Source organism: Crocuta crocuta, unplaced genomic scaffold, assembly GCF_008692635.1.
Source record: "Crocuta crocuta isolate KB4526 unplaced genomic scaffold, BGI_CrCroc_1.0 scaffold110, whole genome shotgun sequence".
In the NCBI taxonomy this organism is placed as follows: Eukaryota; Metazoa; Chordata; class Mammalia; order Carnivora; family Hyaenidae; genus Crocuta; species Crocuta crocuta.
The window spans coordinates 1,457,039-1,470,731 of NW_027527386.1; the positions used below are offsets into that span (position 1 = coordinate 1,457,039).

At 54.3% G+C, this 13,693-nt stretch overlaps 1 protein-coding gene across 1 annotated transcript in view; it reads left to right on the plus strand.

Moving 5' to 3' along the window:
* The window catches only part of PTPRS (protein tyrosine phosphatase receptor type S), an 81,708-nt gene extending 71,353 nt beyond the window's left edge, over window positions 1-10,355 (plus strand). The window contains 2 exon segments of the mRNA XM_077751249.1: window positions 151-273; window positions 10,231-10,355. Of these exon segments, the coding sequence (XP_077607375.1) occupies window positions 151-273; window positions 10,231-10,355 (248 nt within the window).
* Window positions 10,356-13,693: the final 3,338 nt, after the last annotated feature.

A 13,693-nucleotide genomic window follows, 5' to 3' on the forward strand; every position in this document is an offset into this window, starting at 1 on the left:
TGATTAACCCTCTCCCTTCCGCCCCGGGAGCCCCCACCCGGGACCCTGGGCCGCTGAGCCTGGGGCGCCTCGAAGCCGCATCCCATCTCAGGGCCCATCGCTGTTAGCAACCTGCTGGCGGCTGCCTCCACAGTGACTTCCTCCAACCAGGGCCCTGCGGGAACGCGGGACTGTCACGGGCCCGCGCCCAGGTGTGCGCCCCGGAGGATGGAGCGCAGGTTTGCACCGTCGCTTGGGCCCAGGTGTGCCCAGCCCCTGGTTGCGGCAGCCAAGGTGGGGAACCAAATGTGCATCCAGGCCACATGGATACAAAATGAGGCCCAGCCACATGCCGGAACACGATTCGGCCACGAGCAGGAGCAACGCGCCCACACCCGCCGCCCCGTGGTCTGAGCTGACCATACGACGTGTCCACTGCGCATGCGCAAGTCCACAGAGGCCCGTGTCCACCAGGCATGCGCACGCCTCTCAGGTGCATCCACCGCGCACGCGCACGTCCCTCAGGTGCATGACCGCGCACGCGCATATCCCTCGGCCGCGAGCAGGAGCGAGGCGCCCCCACCCGCCGCCCCGCAAACGGACCCCGAACACACGACGCGCATGGAGGGAACCAGACACGAGAGGCCATGCGTGTGAGTCCACGTGCGTGACGCGTCCAGGACAGGCTCCTCCATAGACCGGAAGGGGGCTCGTGGGGGCCAGGGAGGGGCGACCACCGATGGGGATGGGGTTTCTTTTTGGGGTGATGGAATGTTCTGGAAATACTGGTGATGGTTGCACGCCCTGGATATACTGCAAACCATGGAGTTGTATACTTCAACGTGCTGAGCTGACGCTATGTAAATTCTTTCAATGAAAACTTATCTTTTTATCTTAGAGAGAGAATGCAAAGGAGGGAGAGACAGAATTCCAAGCAGGCTCCATCCTTAGCACAGAGCCCAATGCAGGACTTGAACTCACGATCTGAGCAGAGATCAAGAATCAGATGCTCAATCGACAGAGCCACCCAGGCGCCCCTGGTCTCTCTCGGTGACTGCCAGGTGACAGCTCTCCAGACCAGCACACAGTAGTTGCTTAGTAAATATTTGTTGGATTCACAAAAGAATGAATGAATAAATCTGGAAGCCTGATGACCACTCACTGAATTGACTTTTTTTTTTTTTGAATGTTTATTTATTTTTGAGGTAGAGTCAGAGCATGAACCGGGAAGAGGCAAAGAGACAGAGAGACACAGAATCGGAAGCAGGCTCCAGGCTCTGAGCTGTCAGCACAGAGCCCCACATAGGGCTCGAGCCCACAAACTGTGAGATCATGGCCTGAGCTAAAGTCAATCAACCGACTGAGGTGCCCTGACAGACTCTTTATTGAGCGCCTTGTATGTTCCAGGCACTGTGCCAGGCGTAAGGGCCCAGCAGTGAATGATATGGGAACAGAGAACAAATAGAGCACGGCCAGGTGGCTTCTGATATCCCCCCTGAGGATCTCTGCCGCCTGACGGTCACACCTTACGTGATGGGCGGACCCACCAGCTCTGAAAAGACAGAATGAGGCAAAAATGATGATGTGTCATTTCCGAGATTAGGTCGGAAGCATCTGGGATTTCTGTCTTGGTCACGTGGGAAGGAGCAGAGGGCGGCCCCCAGCCGACAACCAGTGAGGAACAAAGGCCCTCGGGCCCACAGCCCGCGAGGACTGAATCCTGCCAACAGCCCTGGCTGTGCACTTGAGCCAGACTCTTTCCCACTTGAGTCTTCGGATGAGGCCTCAGCCCCATGCCAAATCCTCCTGAGAGCCTGCGAGACCCTCGAGCCGGGGACCCACCCAAGCTGCGCCAGAGCCCAGGGCCTACAGAAACAGCGTGATAAGTGTTGTTTCCTCAAGCTGGCAAGTTTGGGTATCATTTGTTACACGCCAACAACTGGCTGATACAGCAGTTGACCAGGTGTCAGGGGCATACAAAGGGCCCGTCACATAGCTGTGGTTTTGATCACCCCGGTCATTGTGGCAGCGTGTACAGTGAGTGCCAGGCTCCGGCTCCAGGGAATGCGACATCCTGGCTGGGGGCCCAGGCCCCCTACACCCCTTCGTCTTCAAACACACACACAAACGTACGCGCACACAATCTAAATGTTTCGGATTTTTTTAAGAGGGGAGAAAAACTAATCACGTCAATGAGGGAAGAGAATCGTAAATCACAGCGTTAGGCCGAGAACACGGAGGCCTCGGACCAGGCCCACAAGCCGGCGACAATTTCTTATCTCATTACAGTTTAATTAAGAATTATGTTTGAGCGTCTTCTGTTTCATTATCACCGGGCCCAGCTGACTTCTAATCTTTTTCTGCCCAGCGTACAGGAGGGTCTGGTCCAAGATGCGCGCTAATGAATTTACAATTCTCTCTTTGGGGAACTTTAATAAAATTAGCCCACACAGAAGATGAACACAGATATGGCAGACTTCTGGAGGGAACGTTTGCTTTCAATTAAGGGAGTTCTGGAGTGAAGGGCCAAGGGGCCCCCAGAGGGACCGTGGCGGCAGCAGGAAAGGAGGCCAGGAGGCTCGGATCACACATCCTCCCCACGACAGACACGAGTTTCCTAGTAAATACTGAGCACCTACTGTATGCCCTGTCCCGGGCTGAGGACCCCAGGCACAGCGAGGCACCTTTGGGGAGCAGGCACATGAGACAAACCCTCAAACATCTAGAAGTAATTGTACGATATGCCTGCTAGAATTCCCCCCAAAGGCAAGCACGAGAAGGTGTGGAAATGTGGAACAAGGAACTCAAGCTGGGGCTTGAGGGAGGCCTTCCTGGAGGAGGTGTCATGTAAGCCGAGACCCAACAGATGAGTAGAAGTTGGCCAGGAGTAGGAGGGATGGAAGGTGCCGCAGGAAAAGGGGGGGCAGCCTGGGGAAAGGCCTGCAGGAGGAAGGGGGCTTGGTGCATTGGAGGAATTCGGGGCAGGGGAGGCGGGGAGTGTAGTGTGGACCCAGGTCCAAGAGGTGAAGGCAAGGGACGCAGGACTTGGAGACGCACACGGAGGAGCCGGTCCTCAGAGCGGGCGTGGCCCCGGAAGTCAGCGGATACAGTTCACGCCGCAACCACACACTCAAGCTCGGAAATCCCCATCTCTCTGCTCATGAGATCTGCTCTGGCTGCTGAGGCGAGGTCAGCCCCNAGGAGGGGGAGCCAGGGGCGCTGGAGACACACGGGCACCCCCCAAAGTTCACCTCTTACTCACCCCTTGCTCACAAAGGTGCGCTTTGGGTGGGGGCGCTCAGGTTGTGCACCACATGGTCTCCAGGGGCCCCCGTGGGACTGGAGCCTCATTCACTCACAGGCGTCACCTGGCCATGAATGCAGCATGCACTGACTCCCTTCCTTTCCTGTCTCACCTCTGCACCCCCTCCCAGGGCTTCCTGGAATCACCTCCCACATTAACTACTTGCCCTCAAATCCTTGTTTCAAGGCCTCCTTCTGGGGGCCTCAACCAGGATAAATAGTGGCTCAAACAAGACAAACAGGGTATCTCTGAAGATGAGCAATTCTGGTTAGCACATTCATAGCCACCAGGGTCCCAGGCTGCTACTTCTCTGTCTACCTGTCTGCGGAATCCAAAGTGGCTGCCAGAGCTCCAGCCACCTGGCCTGCATTCCAGGAGCAGGAAGGAGAAGGGGGGGAGGGACAAAATGATGCAGTTTCCATCTGAATCAGCCTCTTAATGAAAAAATTAAAAAAAAAAAAGCCCTCCCTAGAAATCCCACAGGAAACCTCTGCTAGGATTTCATTGGCCAGGATGTAATCACAAGATCAAGTTGCAAAGGAGGCTGGGAAATGTAGTCTTTACATGTAATTAAAAGATGCATTGGTACCCCACATAAAACCAGGATTCTGTGACTAAACAAGAGAGGGAGAGTGGCTTCTGGGTGGGCCTGCCGTAATCTCTGCTGTAACAGCAGTAAGCCCATTTGACAATCATCTATTGAGCACCTACTGTATACCTAGCACTCAACTTTCAACAGTGATTAAATCTGAGAAAGTTCCTTACCCTCCCGAAGCTGACAGACTAGCAACTGAGACAAGTGATGAGATTTTTATCTTAAAAGATCCATCTGGGACGCCTGGGGGCTCAGTTGATTAAACGTCCTACTTCTGTTCAGGTCATGATCTCACGGTCCATGAGTTCGAGCCCCATGTTGGGCTCTTGTGCTGACAGCTCAGAGCCTGGAGGCTGCTTCGGATTCTGTGTCTCCCTCTCTCTCTGCCTCTCCCCTGCTCATGCTCTGTCTCTGTCTCTCAAAAAAACAAGTAAAAACCTTTTTTAAAAAAATTAAAAATAAGTAAATAAATAAATAAATATAATTTGTAAGAAAAGGGGATTTACAAGATGATACTGAGAAATGGAAATTAAAGCCACAACCATAAAAGCACACGGTCTGATGGAACTTTCTGCGACGACGGATGGAAACGCTCTCCGCCTGTGCGTGTGATGCAGTAGCCGCCAACCGCACGCGGCTGTGGGCCACGTGGGTGTGACTGGCATGAAGACCTGGGTTTTAAGTTTTACTTCATTTGAATGAATTTGAACTTGAATCGCCACACGTGGCTTTAGAACACCTGAACTTTAGGAAGACTGGTGTCAGGTGTTTAGGGAGGACGCGGGGCAGCAGAAACGCACAGATCATGCTACTAGGGATGCAAAATGTGGTAAAGCCACTGTGGAAAGTGGCGGGTTTTTTAACTTTTAAAAATGTTTTAGGGGCGCCTGGGTGGCTTAGTCGGTTAAGCGTCCGACTTTCGCTTAGGCCATGATCTCGCGGTTCGTGGGTTCGAGCCCCGCGTCGGGCTCTGTGCTGNCTTGGAGCCTGGATCCTGCTTTGAATTCTGTGTCTCCCTCTCTCTGCCCCTCCCCTGCTCACGCTCTGTTTCTCTTTCTCTCTCAAAAATAAATAAACATTAAAAAATTAAAAAAATGTTTTTGTTTATTTTTGAGAGACAGAGACAGCATGCAAGTGGGGCAGGGGCAGAGAGAGAAGAGAGGGAGACACAGAATCGGAAGCAGCTCCAGGCTCCGAGATAGCACAGAGGCCGACGCGGGGCTCGAACTCACGAACTGTGAGATCATGACCTGAGCCAAAGTCGGACACTTAACCAATGGAGCTCCCGGAAACTGTTTTTTTGTTTTTTTGTTTTTTGGTGGAGGGAGGTATGAAACTGACCATGTGCTTATTCACAACTCATACATTCTGCTCATAGGTATTTACCCAACAGAAATCAGCACAGGAAACTATGTACCAACATTTACCACCGCCTTATTTCATAGCCCCACAGCGGAAACAACCCAGTTGTCCAGGGAAGAAATATGAACCTGACGGGTCCCTCCATAAAATGGATGCCATCAATTAAATGGAATGAATTATTCATAGAGCAGAGATGCATTTCAAAAACATGTCCTGTAGAAGGAGTGATGCAAATTGTCACAGTGTGGCAGCGCCGATACAAACTGCAGGAACGGAACGTACTCATCTCTAGAACTTACTCATCTCTAGCACTGGGTTAGCAGCTCCTTCCTGCTGCCGCTCCTGAAAATGGAGTGGCTTTAAACAGCCCAGAGTTCTTCTCTTACGGTTCTGGAGCTCAGCCCTGGCCACATGGCTCTCGCAGGCGAAGATGCAGGTGTCTTCGGCTCTCGTTCCCCCTGGAGGCTGCAAGGGACAATCCATCCTCCCCACCTCCAGGTTCTAGAAGTTTCTTAGCCTGTGGTCCCTTCCTGCATCTTTAAAGCCTGCAGGCATGGATGGAGCGCCTCTCAAATCACATCTCTCTGTCTCTCTCTCTGCCCACTTCTTCCGCTTTTAAGAACGCTGGTGCTTACCCTGAGCCTGCCTAGCGACTCCACGATAATCAGGCTCTGCTAATGTCAGCTCACTGGCTACCTTCATTCTTGTACGGACCGAACTGCACTTTGCTATGTCACCTAGCACATTCCCAGCCGGCTTCCAGGGGTTAGACGTAGGCATCTTTGGGGTGGGGGTGGGGCTTATCCTGCACACACTGCAAACCCCATCACCTCACCAGTTGCCGCCAGAAGGCAAAAAGGAGGGGACACAAGAGAAGCTTCTGGGGGCTGGCCATGCCTTGTGGTGGTCCCAATGCTCTATGCGCAGGTAAATGTATATTGAGATTATTGAAAACTTACACTCGTTACTGTATGGGAAGCCTCAATTCATTTACTTGTTTAGGCTTCACACCCAACGTGAGGCTCGAACTCACATCCCCGAAACCAAGAGCCGCACGCTCCCCCGACTGAGCCAGCCAGGCGCCCCACGTGGGGCCTCAGTTTTGTTTTTTGTTTTTTTGTTTTTTCTTTGTAACAAGAGAACGACCTCATGGCCAACAACCACTGGAGGGATGTGCCACGTCACTGGCCACCGGGGAAAGGCAAACGACACAGCGCTTTGCATTTATTAGAAGAACAAAAACAAAAAGGCGTCTGCACCCCAAATGCCGGAGCGGATGTGGAGAAACTGATCTCTCCTGCGGTGCTGGCAGGAACATCAAATGCTAGAGCCACTCAGGGAGACCGATCAGCAGTTTCTTTCGACACTAACCACGTAGCCTCCGCAGCACCCAACAAATCCATTTCTGGGCATTTATCCCTGAGGAAGGAAAACATATGTTCGCGCAAAAAAGCGTATGCGGATCTTCCTAACGGCTCTCTTCATACCAGCAAAATACTAGAAGCCACATGTCCTTTGATGACTGAATAGCTGACGCAATGGCAGAGCAGACCCTGGAATATTACTCAGCCGTCACGAGGAGGAAACCCCCCATACACACAGCAGCACCCAGCGGGGTGGGGACAGGGCACCTCAGGGGGTCGTATGTGGTCTGACTTCGCGTACACGACATTCGTGCGATGACAAAACCCTAGAGGCTGAGAGCACAGGTTTTCCAAAGTTTTGGGGGGGTTTCTGAGGTTTTCCGAGGACGGGAGGGGGGTGGGGTTAGCGCAATGGGACGGAAGCAGGGAGAGAGCAGTTCTGGACACCGGGAAGGCCCCACGGAAGGAGTCACCGCTGGCGGGAGGCTCCAGGGGGCTCTGTGTACTATTTTTGCAGCTTCCTGGAAGCCCACAATTATCCCAAAATAAAAAGTCCAAAAGCCTAAAGAGAACGATCTGATTAGCAATGGATTAAGAGACTCCTGGAGAAACGAACCGAATTATTATTTTTTTCCCCCAGAAATGCTCCTGTGACTCTTTGTGCTGCAGAATCAAACGGCGGAGGGGGTAGGCGTCAGCCTAGCGTGTGATTTTGGAAGCCAAAACCATGCCCGAACTGCCACAAACACTTGGCCGTGTGCATGTTTATTATAAGGACTCACAGAGTTGCCATCGTAAATAAACTGTGAGGACCACAGGATGGAAGAAAGCCAAGAGCAGGGTTTGGGCATCAGGATAAAGCTCATCGAACCTTCCAGCGATCGCTTCGAATTCTGGCGCCTGACTCGGGTGGCATCCTGGGCCCCGAACGGTTGGGAGGGGGTGGCGCTGGGAGCTTCTCAGCCTGTCGTCATTGGCTCCGACTCCACAACCAAATGGCGTTGACGGGGTGGCTTAACAACAAAAGTTTCTTTCCAACGGTTCTGGAGGCTGGAATTTCGAGATCAGGGTCCTGGTGCGATCGGGTTGGGTGAGGGGTCTCCTCCGCTTTGCAGGTGGGGCCGCCTCGCACTGTGTTCACATGAGCTCTCTTCAGTCCCCTCATCTCCTGACAAGGGCACTAATCCCAGCTCCTGGATCTCATCCAAACCCACCTACCTCCCAAAGGGCTCACCGCCAAATACCAGTCCACTGGGGGGCAGGACTCCAATATAGGAATGGGGAGGGGGCAAATGTTCCGTACATTGCACACTCCAGGGAGAAAGAAGTCAAAGGCAATCTCCTAACAGAATCGCAAGCCCACATTTTCTCCTCTTCCAAGGAGGCCCAAGAAGCCCCCACCCCAAGAGACAGGGAGGTGAGGCTTCCACAACAAGCCTGAAAGGAGGTAAAAGATGCTCTGAATACAGAGAAACCCCAATCTCACACTTTGCTGGTGGGAACGGAAAATGCTATGGCCCCTCTGGGAAACAGCTTGACAGTTTCTTAAAAACACTGAACGCTTACCATACGATCCACCAATTGCACTCCTGGGCATTTATCCCAGGGAAAGGAAAACTTATGTCCGTGCAAAAACCTGGACCTGACGCCTCTAGCAGCTTTACTCACAACAGGCAAAAGCTGCAGGTGGCGAATAGTTAAACTGTGCGCCATGGAATATTGCTCAGTAACGAAAAGAAACAAACCACGGAGACGCACACCCCTCAGCTGAATCGCAAGGGCATGACTTCAAGCCAAATAATGCCATTCCCTTTATACTCCAGTCTTGAAAGAAGCAAATTACAGAGGTGGAGAAGTCAGCGGCTGCAGGGAAGGCAGGGACCAAAAGAGATACAGTTCTGTATCTGGGTTTCAAGATTCTGCTTCTGTCGTGAAATTGCACAGAAATGGACACATTGTAGCGACGCCAATTTCCTGCTGGATACTCTGCTAACCCTTACGTAAGTGTTAAACCTTGGGAAGAAACGGAGTGACGCCCCCAGGTGCTTTGTACCGCCTTTGCAACTTCCTAGAATTCTAGAATCATTTCAANGGGCCGAGATGGATGATTTTCCTGCGGGACCAGAGCACGAAGAACGAGCTGGCCCCGGGCGCCTCCGCGGACAGAGCTCTGCCTGCTCTCCCCGCAGAGACTGGGCGCCGGTGAACTTCGTCGCCCGGCCGGGAGCTGGGAACCTCGTTCACTGCCCACGACCCTGGTTGGAGCTCTGCTGAAACAATCAGCCTTGCCAACAACGAGATGAACGGAAGCACAATCCAGCACTTGCCAGTTGTTCTTGCCACAGTGGGGGCCCTGGCAAGTGTCCACGCGGCGCAGGGGTGCGGTGTAACCGAGCAAGTGCTGGGCGCGCGTTCAGGGATCCAGATGAGCGCNATTCCAGCCAGTCCTGCCTGGGGGTGTGGCCCATTCCGGCCAGTCCTGTCTGGGGGCGTGGCCGATTCCGGCCAGTCCTGCCTGGGGGTGTGGCCCATTCCGGCCAGTCCTGTCTGGGGGCGTGGCCGATTCCGGCCAGTCCTGCCTGGGGGTGTGGCCCATTCCGGCCAGTCCTGTCTGGGGGGCGTGGCCAGGGCCCATCCTCGCGTCCTGCCCCCTTGCTGGACTCCGCCCGCGTCTACAATCACACCTCCCTCTCTCTCCTCGTGAGTGGAGACCCAGGCGCCCTCACACACACACCCACCGACGGTAGCCGTGCACCTACACAGCTGCCCTGGGCAGCCGGCCCAGCAGGAGATGCGCACACGACAGCGCGGTCAGGGAGCGAGGGACATCCAAACTGAGGGCCCGGGGCCCTGGCGTCCGTAGGCAGAGAGACCAGAACACCAGGCCCGGAGGAGGGGGCCGGGAACCTGCAAGCCGTCTTGCCTGGAGGATAAAAGCGGAGAATCAGGGGCACCTGGCGGCTCGGTCGGTTAAGCGTCCGACTCTTGGCTTCGGCTCAGGGCAGGATCTCACGGTTCACGGGTTCGAGCCCCGTGTCGGGCTCTGTGTTGACAGCGCAGAGTCGGCTTGGGATTCTCTCTCCCCCTCTCTCTCTACCCCTCCCCTGCTCACCCTGTCTCTCTCTCTCTCTCCCCCAAAACAAAAAAATTAAAAAAAAAAAAAGCGAATCAGGAAGTGGAGTCACCAAGAAGGTGACAGGGGCCATGGCTGACTCGGCTCCCTCAGGAGGACAGCAAGTAACAGTGTTTCAGGGACACGACGGCACCGAGAAAATCCTAAAACGCAGGGGTGAGGCCGAAGCACAGAGGCACAGGAGACCGCCCCGCCCCTCCCCCATGCTGGCGCTGCCGCAGCTCCACCCCAGGGGGCCCTCCTGAACCCTCAGTTGCTAGGCAGGGGCCGGGGTGGGGGGGCAGGAAGTGCAGGGAGGGGGCACCCGCTCCCCCAGCGTTGTTGCGAATCACCTCTTGGGAACTCCCACCCTGGTCCCGCACCATGGGGTGTGCAGGGGAGTATTTGGGGCTTGACCCCTGGCAGCAAGCTCGTGTCGGGGGAGGGAGAGGGGGGCGCCCCCGCCGTGGCTTTGTGCTCGCAGACCGAGCTCCTACCTGCTCCCACCTGCCAGACCCAGTGGGGGTCCCAACCAGCAACTTGGTCGAGGTGGAGTCAGACGGTGGCGGCGTCCATTCGGGCCCCCAAGTTCGCGGGCCGCTGGGGGTGGTGCCAGCACCACCTGCCCAGGGAGGCTGACCCGGAACAGCTGGGGGGCTGCGTGGGCAGGCGGCCCCTCCCCGCGGGGCAGCCCGGCCCCGCCCCCAGTCCCACCTGAAGGGGAAGCCTGAGCAGGGCGGTGCCCACCGCGAGCCTCGGCCGCAGATCCCCTCCGCCAGCAGCACCGACCCGGAGCCCGGGCAGTGACTTCCCCCCAAGGTGGACCCTGAGAGCAGTAAAGGGACGGGCCACGTGCAAGACAGTCCCCATCAGACCACACGTGGCTCGGCTGCAACCCCTCCGGCCAGGAGGGAACGGGCGGCCCGTTCAAAGTACTGCAGGAAAGGGGCCCTGGGTGGCTCAGTCGGTTAAGCGTCCGACTGCAGCTCAGATCCTGATCTCATGGTTTGCGGGTTCGAGCCCCGCGTCAGGCTCTACGCTGACAGCTCAGAGCTTGGAGCCTCCCTCAGATTCTGTGTTTCCCTCTCTCTCTCTCTCTCTCTCTCTGCTCCTCCACTCCTCAAATAAATAAGTATTAAAAAAGAAACATTTGGAAAAAATATATTGCAAGGAAAAAACGCATCAACCTAGAATTCGATACCTGATAAAGCTGGTCATCAGCAATGAAGGAAAGACTTTTGGAACAAACACAAGCCGTGAGAGTCGTCCCGTCAGACCTGCCTAAGCAGAGCTGTCCCGGGGGCTGTTGGGGCGGAAGTGAAAGGGCGCTGGTCAGCTGGACCCCCCAGGGGGTGGGGTGTGTGGGGGGGTAAAAGTTACACAACAAATGTTGTAAAAATAACCATAATGCAGGGACCCGGTAGTGGAGGCACAATAGAACCATATAAGAAACACGTGCAGGGGCACCTGGGTGGCTTAGTTGGTTAAGCGTCCGACTTTCGCTTAGGTCATGATCTCACGGTTCGTGGGTTCGAGCCCCGCATCGGGCTCTGTGCTGACTGCCAGCTCAGAGCCTGGAGCCTGTTTTGGTCTGTGACTCCCTCTCTCTCTGACCCTCCCCTGCTCACGCTGTCTCTCTCTCTCTCCTAGAAATAAATAAAAAACATTAAAAAAAGAAACACGTGCATTGTGGTACCAATTATCTACAACGTGAGACGGAGGAGGAGTAGATGGGTCAAGTTTAGGACCGCGATCACAGCAAGGTGGTTCTCTAAGAGAAGCTGATGTGGGTGCCTGGGTGGCTCTGCTGGTTGAGTGTCCTACTCTTGATTTCGGCTCAGGTTATGATCTTGGGGTTGTGGGATCCAGCCCCACATCACGCTCTGCACTGACAGAGTGGAGCCTGCTTGGGATTCTCTCTCTCTCTCTCTCTCTCTCTCTCTCCCTCTGCCCCTCTCCCCACTTGCATTCTCTCTCTAAAAAAAAATAGGGTGTTCTAATTTTAGGGTACTTTATGGATGCCTCACGGTAATCACAAAGGCAAAACCTATAGTAATTTTGCAAAAGAACAGGATAAAGGAGCCTAAGCTCACCGAGACCCAAGACATCAAAACACGCAAAACAGCCAAGAACAGCCGGGAAGCCACAGACAAGTGACAATGGTGCCTCCTCACCTGTAGTTACTGGAAGCGCAGATGGACTAAAGGCAGAAAATCAAGGGGCAAAGGGCTGCGGGGACCGATGCCAACAGCCTTTGTAAGCAGCGCTTCCAGTAGTTTGAACTTCATCCTGCGGGCAGCGGGGAGCCCCGGAAGGTGATTGAGCAGCTGAGGGGCTCTGTCAGCTCTGTGACTGAGACGGCCCCCTGTCACTCTCTGCGGCCGCGCATCCTCTCAAACTGCGGTTCCAGGTCCCGCTGGCCCCCTGCTGGCCTCCGGCTCTGAGGTCCAAGCCCAGCCTTGCATCGCGGTGCCTCTGTCCCTGTTGACGTTTCTCCCCAGACAACTTTTTCTCGTCCTCCAAAGCCCGGCTCCAGCACCGGCTTCCTCCAGGCGGCGTTCTGGCGGCCCCACTCCAGCCCCCTGGGCACCCCAGCTCCAACCCCATAGGACGAGGGGTGTGTGGTTGTGTCTGTATCTCCTCCTGGGCTGGGGGGCTCCGTAAAAGCCAAGCCCAAGTCCCCAGTGTCCACCAGCCCAGGAAGGGCATAGGGGACACCCTTAAATATCTAGTGTAGAGTTAAATGACCCAAAGTTTGAGTCTAATGAGCCAAGGAAGAGGGGCTCCCTTGGGAACCCCGTCTGAGCCTTCAGGTCGGGAAGGGGACCCTGCTGGTCAGGCCTTGTACAGCAGGGGCACAAACATTTTCTGTAAAGGGGCAGAGTAGAAATACTGCAGGTTTCATGGGCCAGAAGGTCCCTGTCACAATTGCTCAGCTGGTCACTGTCACGTGAACACAGCCTCCAACAATATGGAAATGAATGGGCGTGGCTGTGTCCACATGAAACTTTTGTTTATGGCACAGATATCTGAATTTCATATAATTGTGTGGGTGAGATGTTAGTCTTCTTTTGGTTTAAAAAAATCTTTAAAAATGTAGAAGAGGCGCCTCGGTGGCTCAGCTAATTGAGCGTCTTCTGGCTCTTGATTTCACCTCAAATCCGAGTCCCAGGGTTATGGGATCGAACGCAGTGTTGGGCTCTGAGCTGAGTATGGAGCCTGCTTGGGATTCTTTCTCTCTCTCTCTCTCTCTCTGTGCTCCTTCCCTGCTCGTGCTCTCATTCTCTCCTCTAAAATAAATAAAATGTAGGGCACCTGGGTGGCTCAGTGGGCTAAGCGTCTGACTTCAGCTCAGGTCATGATCTTAAGGTCCGTGAGTTTCAGCCCTGGGTCGGGCTCTGTGCTGACGGCTCACAGCCTGCAGCCTGCTTCGGATTCTGCGTCTCCCTCTCTCTCTCAAAAATAAATAAATATTTTAAATAATAACAATAATAATAAATAACAAAATTTAAAAAAAAATTTAATTGTTTTAATGTTTATCTATTTTGGGGAGACAAAGAAAGACAGTGTGAGCAGGGGAGGGGCAGAGAGCGAGGGAGACACAGAATCCTAAGCAGGCTCCAGGCTCTGAGCTGTCAGCAGAGCCCCATGCGGGGTTTGAACCCATGAACCAGGAGACCATGACCTGAACTGAAGTTGGATGCTTATCACTGAGCCACGAAGTGACCGCCCACCCCACCCCCATTTTTCAGAAGGGTGGAAGTATTTTTAGTCTCCAGGCCGCCCAGAGACAGGCAGGGACCAAGTTTGGCGGGGCCTGCGGTGGTGACATCCCGGGGCTGTGTCTATACAGAGAAAGGCGCTGTTTTGTAATTTAAGTTATAACGTAGTTCCTAAGAGCTAAAGGAAACTAAAAAGAAGGAGGTAATTCTCTGGGGGGTTCTAGAAAAGCCAACAAGAAACGCAGCCAAATTTAA